General features: G+C 42.0%; 1 protein-coding gene across 2 annotated transcripts in view; it reads right to left on the reverse strand.

The window, feature by feature from the left end:
* Positions 1 to 16517, reverse strand: part of LOC122920487 (muscle, skeletal receptor tyrosine protein kinase-like) — a 229185-nt gene that overhangs the window by 31662 nt on the left and 181006 nt on the right. The window contains exons 10-12 of one of the 2 annotated variants that reach the window (XM_044270019.1): positions 11912 to 12087; positions 9550 to 9573; positions 5257 to 5345 (exon numbers count right to left, since the gene is read on the reverse strand). In XM_044270019.1, coding sequence (XP_044125954.1) covers positions 5257 to 5345; positions 9550 to 9573; positions 11912 to 12087 — 289 coding nt within the window. The remainder of the gene's footprint in view (positions 1 to 5256; positions 5346 to 9549; positions 9574 to 11911; positions 12088 to 16517) is intronic. The other variant, XM_044270028.1, reaches the window with a different exon arrangement.

The following is a 16517-nucleotide window of genomic DNA, read 5'->3' on the forward strand; positions in this document are numbered from 1 at the left end:
CTCTCTCCTCTGTCTGGGTGCCGGGGCCTAAATATCTGACAATTGCCTGTTCTAGTGATGGGTGACATGAAGCCTGATTCTCTGCTATGACATGAAGCCTGATTCTCTGCAATGGGACCTCTCTCCCCTGTCTGGGTTCCGAGGCCTAAATATCTGACAATGGCCTGTTCCAGCGGTGGGTGACGTGAAGCCTGATTCTCTGCTATGACATGAAGCCTGATTCTCTGCTATGACATGAAGCCTGATTCTCTGCTATGACATGAAGCCTGATTCTCTGCTATGGGACCTCTCTCCTCTGTCTGGGTGCTGGGGCCTAAATATCTGACAATAGCCTGTTCCAGTGGTGGGTGACGTGAAGCCTGATTCTCTGCTATGCCATGAAGCCTGATTCCCTGCAATGGGACCTCTCTCCTCTGTCTGGGTGCCGGGGCCTAAATATCTGACAATGGCCTGTTCCAGTGGTGGGTGACGTGATGCCTCATTCTCTGCTATGACATGAAGCCTAATTCTCTGCTATGACATGAAGCCTGATTCTCTGCTATGACATGAAGCCTGATTCTCTGCTATGACATGAAGCCTTAATCTCTGCTATGGGACCTCTCTCCTCTGTCTGTGTGCCGGGGCCTAAAAATATCTGACAGTGGCCTGTTCCAGTGTTTGGTGACGTGAAGCCTGATTGTCTGCTATGACATGAAGCCTGAATCTCTGCTATGGGACCCCTCTCCTCTGTCTGGGTGCCAGGGCCTAAATATCTGACAGTGGCCTGTTCCAGTGGTGGGTGACATGAAGCCTGATTCTCTGCCTTGAGACCTCTCTCCAATTGATATTGGTTAATTCGGCTGAACTTCTTGAACCCGAACATCCAGGTGTTCGCTCAATTCTACTTACAGATACTATAAAAGTACCAATGCTGATTAGCGATACGCTAATCAGCTAATCATTGACTGCGGGGCAGTGGGCTGGGCGCTAACCGACGCTAACTACCTACCAAAGGGGCCTTAACTTACCTAATACCTAACCGTCAATACTGGTAAAAAAAAAAAGTGACAGTTTACACTGATCACTTTTTTCCCTTTCACTAGTGATTGACAGGGGTGATCAAGGGGTTAATTGGGGTGATGGGGTGATCTGGGGCTAAATGTGTAGTGTTTTGTGCACTTACAGTGATCTGTGCTCCTCTGCTGGGACCAACCGACGAAAAGGAACCAGCAGAGAGCACAGAAGCCATTTAACACATTATATTTATAAATATAGTGTGTTAAATGGCTTCTGATTTGATTTTTTAAAAGTCCCCAACCTGCCAGCGCTGATCATTGGCTGGTAGGCTGGTGTCGAACTTATGCTGCGTCTTTTAGAAATTGATTTAGCTATAATATTTCATTCTCAATCTCTTATGTGAGTTTACCTGACAGAGTTTTCACTAGAATTCTATATGCTATGCTAGATTGATGAAAAAAGGGATTTCTGTGAAAATTGGGAAAACAAATTAAAAGATTTCCTAATAGGTAGCTGCTTTTGAAGTTTGCAGCAGCTGCAGTTCCGCTGCCAGGCACAGCCTGCCTCAGATCCTCTCTTCTCACTCCATGGCTGACAGCTTTCCTGCTTGTCCCTGTTCTATACACACAATTTTTTTTTCTAGTCTTTCTATTCACTGTTCCTGGCATTAGAATAGAAGCTTAATTGATTTCTGACTATTGATTCCCTAAGATCAGTTTATTTGCAGACATTGCTACACACAACCACTCTCATTCACAGCCCAGCACAGAATGACCTTCTGCTCATTCTGCTAGGGCACCTCTTTGCCTGCTTCAGCACTGATTGGCTCATTCAGGCTGTATGTCAGCCTGGGAGCCAATCAGAGCAAGCCTCCCCCCCCCCCACTGCCTCTCAGGGTCAGGTGACAACTCTTCTTCCTCCCTAGTGTATTTTTCCCTCTGACAATCACATTTATTTCCAGGTTGTAATTGCAGTGTCCCACTCGTGATCGTAGGCACCTTAAACTAGTTTGATTGTGTTTTATTGTCATATATTATGCCTGTATGCTGTACTTCATCTCATGTCATATTCTCCCATGTCACTATGCGATTTTATATGCAAGATCCTTTATACAGGCCCAGTTAGTGCGCACTACAGTAGTTTCTCCACTAGATGGGGCAGTGTTACAGAGTATATATAGCTTAGCTCAGGCCTAGTTAGGGGGGTTCTTTTCCTGAAGTCTAGTCAGTGAGCAGCCATGATGTAGTTGCCTGCTGGAGCGAGGCCTCCTGCCTCTCTCCTCCCTCCCTGTTGGCTCCACAGTCCAGGGTTAAAGCCTACAAGATTCAGCCTAGAGGTGAGAAATTTATCTCTATAGCTCGCTCCTCTGGGGTGACCAGTGATAAGCTGCAAACAGCAAGTATTCAAGGGGACTAATATATTTTATTCAAGTCAAAGGATAGCAAACGGCCGTACTTAAAGGCTTCCCAGGCACCTTTGCTATTAGGTGTAGAACACAGTTTCCGGCATCCACACCTCTAGTTTAAATCCTGAGTGGCAGTCACACCGTGACCTCACATATAATTCCCCTGTTTGGTCTGGCATTCTGCATAATCCAACAAAACAGGCATAAACTTACCAGTAGGACACTGTAATTAATGTAAGGGAGCACCTAAAGTATTGCCTAACAGATGCCCATGTATGGTATATGCACAGGCAGCAATGTACTGTCATAAAAATTATGACATTGCATAGACACAATATTGAAAAAGTTAAAATGCCCTTATAGGATAAAAAAAAAAAAAAAAATATATATAGATATATATATATATATATATATATATATATATATATATACACAGTACAGGCCATTACATTATATACATAACAAAAATGTGTGAAACAACTGAAAATATGTCATATTCTAGGTTCTTCAAAGTAGCCACCTTTTGCTTTGATTACTGCTTTGCACACTCTTGGCATTCTCTTGATGAACTTCAAGAGGTAGTCACCTGAAATGGTCTTCCAACAGTCTTGAAGGAGTTCCCAAAGATGCTTAGCACTTGTTGGCCCTTTTGCCTTCACTCTGCGGTCCAGCTCACCCCAAACCATCTCGATTGGGTTCAGGTCCGGTGACTGTGGAGGCCAGGTCATCTGGTGCAGCACCCCATCACTCTCCTTCATGGTCAAATAGCCCTTACACAGCCTGGAGGTGTGTTTGGGGTCATTATCTTGTTGAAAAATAACTGATGGTCCAACTAAACGCAAACCGGATGGAATAGCATGCCGCTGCAAGATGCTGTGGTAGCCATGCTGGTTCAGTATGCCTTCAATTTTGAATAAATCCCCAACAGTGTCACCAGCAAAGCACCCCCACACCATAACACCTCCTCCTCCTCCATGCTTCACGGTGGGAACCAGGCATGTAGAGTCCATCCGTTCACCTTTTCTGCGTCGCACAAAGACACGGTGGTTGGAACCAAACATCTCAAATTTGGACTCCTCAGACCAAAGCACAGATTTCCACTGGTCTAATGTCCATTCCTTGTGTTCTTTAACCCAAACAAGTCTCTTTTGCTTGTTGCCTGTCCTTAGCAGTGGTTTCCTAGCAGATATTCTACCATGAAGGCCTGATTCACACAGTCTCCTCTTAACAGTTTTTCTAGAGATGTGTCTGCTGCTAGAACTCTGTGTGGCATTGACCTGGTCTCTAATCTGAGCTGCGATTTCTGAGGCTTGTGACTCGGATGAACTTATCCTCCGCAGCAGAGGTGACTCTTGGTCTTCCTTTCCTGGGGCGGTCCGCATGTGAGCCAGTTTCTTTGTAGTGCTTGGTGGTTTTTGTGACTGCACTTGGGGACACTATCAAAGTTTTCCCAATTTTTCGGACTGACTGACCTTCATTTCTTAAAGTAATGATGGCCACTCATTTTTCTTTACTTAGCTGCTTTTTTCTTGCCATAATACAAATTCTAACAGTCTATTCAGTAGGACTATCAGCTGTGTATCCACCTGACTTTTCCACAACGCAACTGATGGTCCCAACCCCCATTATAAGGCAAGAAATCCCACTTATTAAACCTGACAGGGCACACCTGTGAAGTGAAAACTATTTCAGGTGACTACCTCTTGAAGCTCATCAAGAGAATGCCAAGAGTGTGCAAAGCAGTAATCAAAACAAAAGGTGGCTACTTTGAAGAACCTAGAATATGACATATTTTCAGTTGTTTCACACTTTTTTGTTATGTATATAATTCCACATGTGTTAATTCATAGTAATGATGCCTTCAGTGTGAATCTACAATTTTCATAGTCATGAAAATAAAGAAAACTCTTTGAATGAGAAGGTGTGTCCAAACTTTTGGTCTGTACTGTATATAATAAAAATGTCTACATTAAGGGGATTAAGGGGATTTTATTTCACATCACTCCTCTGGAGACTTGGCTTCTCCATTTACGAGGATTGAACGATACCAGCAGCACTGACCCTTTGCCCTCACGAGTGTTGTGCCTACGTAAGCACAACACGAAACGGTGAGCACAACTTTTGGCACGTTTTGTACCTGAACACCCTTTTAACTTCATATTGCCCTTTACTTTCTCTTCCACACACTAAGGGAATTGTCTCTGAAAAGGGCAAGCTGGGAATAAGCACCTGCCCCAGGCGGCCGGACCTACAGAAGCAGCCGAGCAGCACTAAATAATCTATATGAGCATATAGTTATTAGTCTTGGACATGGGTTTTATCTGGAATTGCTACTCATTCCCATTCACTTGAATGGTACTAGACAAAATACTGCCTCTGAACAAGCATTTTGCAGTTTACACAAAAACATTAGACCTGGACAAACCCTTTAATCAACCTAAAGCAAAAAAAATTTCCTGAAAATATAATACATTTTCTTCAAAAAGTGTTTTAACAAACTAAAGCTAGACCTGCTGTTTCTACAGATTTCTCTGTTCTCACAGTCCTTGAAGAAATTTTGTTTATATCTCAAGTTTCTCATTTTAAAACCAAATAAAGCATTTGGAGATCTGGCTCTGGTTTGGCATAGGAAAATACAGGTGCCTGAATGGAATAGTAAATACTTTTCAAAGGTCTCAGCTGAATAAGAATTTATTTTATTAGCTCTTTTCCCATTTTAACATAACATGTTTGAAACCTGACATTACTCCGGAGAAGAGCAAGGAAAAATTCAGCAAATATTCGTATCACAAGTTGACCCACTCTTTCCTGGACTGTATAATGTAATATTTATTACAATGTCAGTTTTACATTACCTGTTGACTCCATTTTTGACAAGAGATTTCTGATGTTGTTGTGTTGACAGTCCCTTGGTAATGTCGTCCGTTGCCTTTATAACATATTTCTGGAATAGATAGGATTTTCTTAAATATTACTTTCAGTTTTTCAAATGATAAATTATTCATCCACTATGTTACAAGTAAAGGGGCTATGCCATGATTGCTGTAAAAAAAATCCGACATCATACAGTACGACAATCTATTTCTAACAAAGCTAGAACCATCCCTGTACCTCACATGGATCCAGAGCTCCAACCATTCATTGCTTCATTTGCTCTGCTAGATTTATTTCAGGCTGGCAGATTGGGGGGGGGGGGGTGTCACGATCCCTACTCAATAGGTCACGTCACTGGGGTGAATTATACTAGAGAGCTCATCTAGTTACCACAGAAATTCCCACCCACCTATTCTAAATGAGGGAATTATGCTAACTTACTCCCCTAGATTCTAACACCCCAATATTTTCTATCACAATAGCTGCCACCACCTATACTATAAGGCAATAGGAGCCTGTACTCAGATATTCAATTTTTAAATGTAATACACAATAGTGCAGTGCAATACAAAAAGAAAGTGTCAGATAAAAGATTAAAATATACATACAATAACAATGCAGTAAAACAGATAAAATAAAAGGGATAAAATGCAAAATATTGGCTTACTGAGATGCAGTGTTATATTCCGGCTGTGGGGACAGCTGATGATATGGGCAGTCACTCCAAATGATGTGGATCCCCAAAATGGCTGACCCTTACCTGTTCCCAAACACCCATTTCTATCCCCCCTCAGCCGAGGGGTGGGCTGTGAGGGAACCTCCCTCCTTTCGGTCCAGCCTTCTGGGCCGTCTGATATTATTCAGGTTTTTGCTGACCGATGTCGCAATATGAATCACAGTGATTCCTCGCCGTATGACAGGGACTGCGGGTACAGGTATGATCCCATAATCTGAGCCGCTTCCTCCCGGTCAAGTTATGAATTCCAGAAGGCCAGATCCTGAATACAGAGAAATGCCTCCTGTCCAGTATGGCGCGCATAGACTCCACCCGAAGCCCATTTCAGGCTGAACACAATTATTAGGGTTCTGAGGCTGTGGGTGCCATGAGGTCGGAGTTATTAAATGGTCTAGCAGACAACATGTCTGGGGTTGCTCTGCATTTTTAATATCTCCCTTCCAGGTCTTCATTAGTGTACCCAAATGGCTTGTAATTAGCAGGCCAGTGTTAAATAGAGCTTCCTCTGAGAATGTGGAGTGTCTCACCTAGTTTTCAGACTGGCTGGCACCTGGAGGTACAATTTGCATTTACTTAATAGATCAACAGCCACTGCTATACAATCAGCTATTGATAATACGTTTAGGAAAATATTAAAATCTATATATCTATCTGTCTATTACCTTGGATTTCATTACACGGGGCATGTCCTGTAACTGTCACAGCTTCTAACAAAAGATATGGCTGTGGCAGTTGAAGGATGAAACCGACTATGTGTGTCCACCTTAGTGAGGTGGACAGAGACATGAGGAAAAGAACATCAGGTGGCGATATATGCAGTAGATAGATTTTATTGAATAAGGCCTCATGCACACGACCGTTGTTGGGCTCCGTGTCCGTTGTTCCATTTTCCGCGATTTTCTGCGGACCCATTGACTTTCAATGGGTCAGTTGAAAACTCTGAAAATGCACCGTTTGTCATCTGCGTCCGTGATCTGTGTTTCCAGTCTGTCAAAAAAATATTTTTTTGACGGACAACGGTTCGCGGACCCATTCAAGTCAATGGGTCCGTGAAAAAACACGGAGGCACACAAGATTGTCATTCGCGTCCGTGATCCGTGTCCGTTTTTTTCTATCATTTTCAAGGCAAACTTTACTTTTTTTTCCCCACTTTTCATGTCTGGTGATCCTCCAAAAATGAAGGAAGACACACGGAAGAAAAAACGGGCACGGATCACGGAACAACGGAACCCCGTTTTGCGGACCATGATAAAATACTGTCTTGTGCATGAGGCCTAACTCAGTGGCTATGCTACATTTTTAATTACTTGCAATAACAAAAGCATTCAGATCCAGGTGCTGGTTTGAAAAATGTAGAACATTTTCCTGGGACAACCCCTTTAAATATATAAATGATATTAAATTGATCAGAGATTAATGCAACAGGAAGTCTGTGACTAACGTAAGCTCTCAAATTGCTGCTAATATAGTGAGTAGTGCCACTACTGCTACTTTAGCACCACTTACATTCCACTGTGTGGCCTGACGATGGAGAGACAATATTATATGGAGTAGTTAGTATTTTTGATACACTTTCAAATGTTTCATTTTTATACAAAAATATTTTAATTGACCCTTTTGACTAGAAGCCTGTATAAATAAAGTATAAAGGACTAATACTACTTCTCTTTTTAAATTCACCCCTAGTTTTGTCTTAAAAAAATGGCAGAAACCTAGCCGTGTAGTTATTCTATAACACTTGAACAGGCTGTGTGCCACTGCAGGAGCTGCTCTTATTCAGAGGCTGCCTACTCTGGCTCTTAGGAGAGGTTTGAGTTGGACAAGACATCTACATGCCCAATTATTGCATAGGAAAAGACAATGAGGGAATTTATGATGAGAGGAATATTTGAGTCTGCATTGACTTACCTTATTCTACATTTATCACATGTTTGATAAATTTGTCTTATCCTCAAACCTAACACTTTTGTCTACAAACGCGACTCCAGTTCTCCTACTCCATCCTCCTAATTGGAGTGAGATTGCGATTTTTTTTGTGACTTAAAAAAAGTCTCAATGATAAATCTGGAGTGAAACTCATTAACATAGCTGACCACATCCGATTTTCCACCCACATTACGAAACTGGAGTCAGTGTGTAAAAATGCAAAAAGTCGCAAAAGGGTTAAGTGAATCGAGCTTCGGAACCAAGATCCGAACCCAATTCATTACTAATCTTCATTTTAAGGCTGTAGTGTGCATTTAATGCTGTGCTGTCTCCATATAGCATTAAAATGTATGTGCTTCGGCGAGGAAAAATTTGTTAATTCTGAAGTTGCGCTAGACCTAAGTGAATAACTTCGGGCTTCGATTCTACAACTTTAATAACATGATCAAGAATCCGAAGTTGGCTTCAGTACCGGCTGTTACATCAGTACCAAAGCTAACTTTGGATTCCTGTTTTAAAATGTTGCTAAAGTTGTAGAATCAAAGCCCGAAGTTATTCACTGAAGTTTTGCAAAAAAATTAAAATTGCTGAATTTTGTAAGGCAAAACTAGTTGCCAGCAAGCTGTATGAACCAGTCCCTCACTCTCTCTATATGCTTTACCTGATTAAACTCTAAAATATACCCAGTTACATCTTCCATTTCTCTCCCTATCCCTTGTTTCCCTATAGAGTCCCTAGCCACTAGATTATGCATGTGTCTGCCATTAGAGATGGCCTCGCGGTTCGCCCGGCGGTCGTTTCACGGCAAACTTCGCTCGTTCGCAGTTCGCCGAATGAGCGAACATATGGCGATGTCTGCCTGCGCCATATTCTTTTACATTGCAAAGAACTTTGACCCATGACACATCCATCAGGTGGTACAGTACAGCCAATTGAGACGTTTCAGCACATGGACATACCCCCTACCTTATAAATAAACCTGATCTGGCCGCCATTTTACATTCAGTCCTTTGCCAGTGTAGGAAGAGGTTGCTGTGTGGTGCAGGGACAGGCTGTTAGGGACACCAAACGCTAGCTAATAGGGCCATAAAAACCCTTTCAAGGACTGGTTTAAGTATGTTATCGATAGGTGTGACATACTGAGGGGTGTAATATAATATACTTTCTAACATAGATGTAACCCTCTATCTTCTTCTTCCTTACTAGTTTTCCCGACCAATATTCACAACTGGCTGCATTTTTTTTACACAACAAATTACCAAAACTTCAGTTTTGTTTAGTGGACTTTAGAATCGATTTGCACATCTCTAGTTTCCACCTGTTCTGTGTTTTGACCCGCACCTGGTTTTGGCTCAAAATCACTGATGGAAATCACTGACCGAACACTGACTGTGTGATTAAGTCCTATACAGAACCAGAGGGATGCTAAGAGTCATGAACTTCCATATGTGCATGACGGTTTAAATGGAAGACTTTTGTACTTTAATCATTCATATTCAGCCTTATTAGTTTTCAGGTAGATGTGGGTAGCAAGTTCAGTAATAAAGTAATCTAAATACACCACTAGTACAATTTTTCACTTTGAAATAACGCGTACATTATTACAACTTACTGGTAATATTTTCCTTATGTAACTCTGCAAAAGAGAAATAAAACATTTTACAACATGCCCATTTTACAAGGAATGTGTAAACTACAGACCACTAAATAATCAATCAAATAAAAATATAAATTTTTAAAAATGTTTAACATAATCATTTGGTGGTTCACACAGTAATGTCTGTGTTAAAAAACAAACAAAAAGAAAACAGTGGAAATGGAAATGGATGTAATTGTTCATTTGTTGCCTAAATGCCTAAAATTTTAATGGAATCACTTTTATATGTGCTGATTATTGATATGATTTTCCTGTGTTCATAATATTTATAGAGCAGGGAACTACATTATTTAGTCTGAAAAATACACTAATTTTATGTGTAAAACATAAATCTTACATTCAAAGAGGATTATCACCTAAACGTATCTTTATATGTGAATGGGACAGCCCTCTTCTCACGGTTCAGTGCCAGTTTAACCATGAGTAATCTTATTGGTTGCCAGGGATGATATATGTATCTCCTAACAACCTGAATGGATCACATGCTCAACTGTTGAGCTCAAAGCTGGATTACAGCGCTGCGCTGACAGCAGAGAAGGGGAAAAGTAGAGAGGCACAAGTCATATTAGCCTATTGAGAACATGTACTGTTAAAGGGACACCAAACTTACCTATTATTGCAATGAAATGTAAGGTACCTTCTGATAGGGACTGCAGAGATTTTAATTTCATGTTGATGAGCTAAAATTACTTTTAAATTTGTGGTCACAATAAACATTTTTAAGAGGCTCTATCGCCAGACACAGTCCTCTATGAGGTAGTCTACAAATATGTATTAAGCCTTATGCACTTGGCTGTATCAGTATTGCAGTCCGCAAACCACAGATCTGCAAAATATGTACAATCCACATTTTCTCACACCCATCACTAGAAATGACTATTTTTGTCCACAATACACATAAGAGTAGGACATGTTCTGTAATTTGTGGAACAGCATACATAGAAACATAGAAACATAGAATGTGTCGGCAGATAAGAACCATTTGGCCCATCTAGTCTGCCCAATATACTGAATACTATGAATAGCCCCTGGCCCTATCTTATATGAAGGATGGCCTTATGCCTATCCCATGCATGCTTAAACTCCTTCACTGTATTTGCAGCTGCCACTTCTGCAGGAAGGCTATTCCATGCATCCACTACTGAATCGACAGTACACAGATGATATCCTGCATGTTTTTTTTTGCAAACCCATAAAAAAAATGGATCAGTGTGCTATCCGCTAAAAATGCAGAATGATCATGGATGCAAAAAAGGATGGTGTGCATGAACCCTAACCCTGCTTTCACACCTGAGCGTTTCTCAAATGCGCGTAAAACGCGCGTTTTTGTCGCGCGTTTTTATGCGCGTTTTTTGTAATAGTAAACGCGCGTTTGACGCGCGTTTGTGTGATTGACTGCAGTGTTCTATGGCCACAAACGCGCGTCAAAACGCCCCAAAGAAGCTCAAGTACTTGATTATGCGTCGGGCGTTTTACAGCGCGATCGTACGCGCTGTAAAACGCCCAGGTGAGAACCATTCCCATAGGGAAGCATTGGTTTTCATGTGTTGAGCGTTTTACAGCGCGTTTGAACGCGCTGTAAAACGCTCAGGTGTGAACTTAGGGTAAATGTTCCTGCAGTCAAGAATCCTTTGAACGCAGAGGAAGTAATTTGTTTTACTGCCGATTAGATGTGATGAGGCAGTTCACACTGCAGATATTTCAGTCTCATTTTTTTATTTCTACTGTTAAAGGGAACCTGTCACCAGTTTTATGGTGTCCTAACTGAGGGCAACATAAATAAGTGACTGATTCTCTTAGCAAAATGCTGGATACTTTCTTTAATTGACCCAGTCAATCTGCCAACATCTTGTATTGAAAAGCTCCAGCTGATAATGATGAGTCATAAATATTTATGAGCTCCTGACTCTCCCCGCCCACCTGCTGCTGATTGACAGTTTTTTTTCCATATGAATCAGTAGCAGGTGGGCAGGGGAGTGGCTATAGCTGTTAATTAAATAAACGCTGGACTCACTGACATCACGCTGGACTCAAATCAGCTTGATTAGCATGCGGCATGTGGCATCTTTGTGTGTATATTATGAGGTAACCATCTGTCACACCAGTAAGTGAATACATCTAAGGTACTTGTTAGTAGTTAATGATTGCATATAATTAGTTAGATTATGATCAAATATCCACATGACAGGTTCCCTTTAAATCTATCATGATGAATTCTAGATTTGTTGAAACTTCTTTTTCATGTATGTGCTAGAATAAAAACAAAATCAGAAATCCACATTAATATCCAATTATCTTTGATATAAAATCATCCTACCAAAGTACGGAATTTTGATGCAAGCCCCTGGGCTCTTTTGCAGGCTGGGAAGTTTTTCACAGTCAAGGAGTGTTAATAGCATTAATCCAGGTCTATAAATTCCTTTCTGTGAATTATCCTCTATTATCAGCCATTCTTTAAAGCAGTAAAGATCCTTTACTGCAAGGCAGTGTTCCCTGGAAAACAAAGCATACACTAAGAATACAAATGTTATCAATATGATGAAACATAGGAAAATAGATAGAAAAATACAACACACAACCACAAGACATTACCAGTAACCCTCAGTAAACAATAGCTTTACTTGTAGTATAAAGTGCCTTAAAAAAGTATTAATACCCTTTGAACTTTTCCAAATTTTTTCATGTTACACCCACAAACTTAAATATATTTGAATGGGATTTTAAATGATAGATCGAAACAAATTATCAAGTATGTGTGGAGTGAAAAGTGTGGCGTGCATTTATACTCAGCCCCTTGTACTCTGATACCCCTGTGTGTAATTTATTCTCAGTATAACTACAGCTGTTCTGTAAAGGTAGTAGAGGTTTGTTAGAGGACATTAGTGATCAAACTGCATCATGAAAACTAAGAAACACTCCAGACAGGTCAGAGATAAAGTTGAGAAGTGTAATGCAGGGTTAGGTTAAAAAATGATATCCCGGGAGGCGGAGCCAGCGCCAGTGCCGGACCGTGATGGCAGCTTAGTCAGGAGCTCTCCAGCTTACGATAGCTGACAGCCGGAGAGATGGTCAAGATAGGCCAATCCAAGTATGGAGACTCATCTAGCTCCAACAAAACTGCTAACCCGGGTGGAGAAATGGATAAATTTATCCGAAAAGCAGCCGCCACAGTTGCAGCCCGGGAGCCCAAGATGGCGCCGACACCCTCGCTTAAGGTCAGTGAGCGTGCTGCGGACCTCTCTGAAGGGGAGTTGGACACCGAAGATTCTCATAAAAGAACAGCGCTTCCGATCACCCGCAGATTTCTGAAGCAAGCACTTAGTAAAGCTATGGAGCCAATACTGACCGAACTCACGGCTCTCCACCAGGACATGCTGCATGTCGGGGATAGAGTGGTTTCATTAGTGTCCCACCAGGTCGCGATTTTGGCGCACCAAACAGCCACAGCATCCTCCCTACAAAAGTGCCATACTCACTTAAATGACCTTCACAGTGTTATGGAGGATCAGGAAAACCGAGGACGGAGGAATAATCTCCGGCTCAAGGGGATACCCAAAACAGTCCTTGCCTCTGAAATACCAACTACTGTCATGGAGTTGTGCAAGTCCCTGCTAGGCCCGGAACATCCGATGGACATTACTATCGAACGCGCTCACAGAGCGCTGAGGCCTAAACCGAAGCCATCTGACCCCCCCCAGGGATGTCATCTGCCGCTTCCTAAATTTTCAGGTCAAAGCAGCAGTGCTGGAGGCGGCCAGAAATCAAGATAACATAACGTGCGAGGGGTCGCCTGTTGCGATTTTTCAGGACTTAGCTCCCTCAACATTAAGAAAACGGCGCTCCTTGAAGCCCCTGACCGATTGGCTTCAGTCCAACAAGATCCTGTATCGGTGGAACTTTCCATTTGGACTTACCTTTACCTATGAGGGTCGTCGTCTCACAATCTCCGCGTTCGCCGATTTAGGTGGAGTATTCGACCATCTACAGATTCCGCGCATGGAAATCGAGAACTGGGAGCTATATCAAGACATCCTGGAGTTACCGGAGCTTCCCGTGATCGCACCCTTTGAACACCCTCGCACTCCAAAGTCGCAGAAGGCTAAGAAATATACAGTTCACTCCATGAGGGTCTTGCACAGTGATAATTCCTTCTTCACTAAATGTTTAATTACATGCTTAGTTTGGGCAATCCCTTACCTATTCACTCCTTCTGAAACACCTCTACCCTCATGTTTCATGTCTCATCTTGCTTACTCCCCTCCATTACCCGCTGCCCTTTCTCTCCTACCTTCTCATACTATGCCTATCCATTGCTAGGCCGTTCTTGGCATCTCTCTCGTGTCTGTCTGATATCCTCCTATGTGAGGCCTTACCCGGTGCGATGGGGATCGCAAATGGGTTGTTCAACCTTTTTCCCCCCTTACGACCCCCACTCTATACTGTGATGACCTACTTCCAAAGGCTCACCATGCTGACAGTTTCTTTTTCTGTTTTACTTGTTGTTGTTTTTACTTTTATTTTGTTAAAGGTACATAGTTCACCTTTTCTGATCATACAGAATTTGTATAGAAAGCATCTGACACCCAACCGACCCGACCTGATAGCTCGATTCTCTAGTGAGAGAGGTGCGTCTCCTGGGGGAACAGACGCGCCTCAGCAAGGTAACCCCCATCGTTTAAGATATAATGGCTGACTTATCGATTGCGTCCTATAATGTTAGGGGTTTCAACTCCCCCTCTAAGAGGAGTCAGATTTTTACATTGCTGCGCAAATCTGGGGCTAGTGTCTTGCTTCTCCAGAAGACGCACTTTAAATTCAACCATTATCCTAATCTATCTCACTCTCACTATTCTCAGTGGTATCACTGTGGTGGGAATTCATCTGCCTCCGGCGGGGTGAGTGTTGGGTTTCAGAGAAAAGTACCGTTTAAATATGCATCCCATATACAGGACCCAGAAGGGAGGTACATTTTGGTCAAGGGTAATATAGGTCCTCAGCTGTACACTATCATTAACCTCTATGCACCCAATTCGGGCCAAGCCAAATGGTTTTCCATAGTTTTCCCCATCATTGAGAGCTTTGCAGAGGGTCTGGTGATCCTGGGAGGGGATCTTAACGCTACACTAACCCCACAAATTGATTCCTCCACCCAGAGATCCGCTTTATCTGCTAGCGCACTACGTTGGATAAGGGAAGGTCTTTGGAACTTACACCTGGTAGATGTATGGCGCACATTGCATCCTAAAGCAAGGGACTATAGTTTTTACTCTCACGTGCATGAGACATATGAAACGTTGGATTACCTATTTATTTCTAAAACTCACCTGGAACTGTGCCGAGAGGCTAAACTGGGCTCAATCCATTTATCCGACCATGCCCCCATTTTTCTTTCTGTCTCAGCCCCTACCCCAAACCCGAATAAATTTAGACTGAATGAGTCACTTTTGGGCAATAATATGGCCAAAGAAAAGATAGCTGACCTTTTGAAAGAGTACTTTACTTTGAACAATTGCCCAGAAACTTCGAACCAATCTCTATGGGACGCCCATAAACCTTATATCAGAGGCCACTTTATTAGCCTGGGTTCGTTCCTTAAAAAAGAAAGGGGAAAAAAGCTAGACGACCTATGCCAGAAAATAAAATCCCTTGAATCTCTACATAAACGTTCCCTATCAGATTCCCATTTACAGGAGCTTTCCAATCTTAGAGCAGAAATAAAATCCCTTCTACAATATTCATCAGCTAAATACTTCCTTAGTTCACAACACAAATATTTCGCCCATGGCGACAAAGCATCAAAGTTCATGATGCGCAGAATAAAAAATAGGAAAGCAGCAAATTATATTCACCAAATAGATTCTCCCCAGGGCACCCCACTTTTCTCCTCCGCAGCAATAGCAACCCGTTTTAGGGAATTCTATGAATCCCTATATAATCTACCTTCCACAATTACACCAGAATCCCATTCCTCCCTAACAACCTCCTTTTTGAGTTCACTTAACCTTCCAACTCTTTCCACAGAAACCAAGCGGAAATTAGCCTCACTATTTACACACGAAGATCTTGAATTGGCATTAAAGCAAGCACCCTCTAGTAAATGCCCAGGCCCAGACGGACTGACTGTCTCCTATTACAGAACTTTCCAACAATATGTTCTCCTCCACTTGCTTTCAGTGTGCAATTCGATTCTTCAAGGTAAACAACTTTCGAGAGACATGACAATGGCCCATATAACCAGTGTGCTAACTACAGACCCATTTCACTTCTTAACATTGACCTTAAGCTACTGGCGAAGATGTTAGCGAAACGTTTTTCTACGGTTCTCTCATCCTTGGTACATGGGGACCAGATGGGCTTCGTCCGGGGGAGAGAGGGAAGAGACAATACATCTAGAGTCCTCAATATTGTTTACCATTCTGCTCTCCGATCTAAACCTCCTCTCCTTCTGAGCACGGATGCGGAGAAAGAGTTCGATAGGATAAATTGGGCCTATCTAAGACAAGTACTGCTGGGATTTGGCCTACCTGGTCCCTTTGTTCAAGCTATCTTCGCCATGTACTCCCAGGCTTCAGCTTCGGTCTTAGTTAATAGTGATCTATCAGAGCCCTTCCGTATCCGAAACGGCACCCATCAAGGATGCCCTCTTTCCCCCCTTATATTTGTATTAGCCCTTGAACCTCTTTTAACACAATTAAGGATGGAGCCTGCTATAAAAGGCATCTTTTTGGGGGGTCATGAACATAAATTGGCTGCATTTGCAGACGATATTATGATTATGACCACAAACCCAGAGGCATCCCTTATAGCTATCCAAAATCATCTAGTATATATATATATATATATATATATATATATACTCTCTCCAACTTTAAAATTAATCAGCAAAAATAACTTGTCATCTGTTTTGGAATCCCACTAACAAA

This window comes from Bufo gargarizans, chromosome 1 (assembly GCF_014858855.1).
Source record: "Bufo gargarizans isolate SCDJY-AF-19 chromosome 1, ASM1485885v1, whole genome shotgun sequence".
Classification (NCBI taxonomy): Eukaryota; Metazoa; Chordata; class Amphibia; order Anura; family Bufonidae; genus Bufo; species Bufo gargarizans.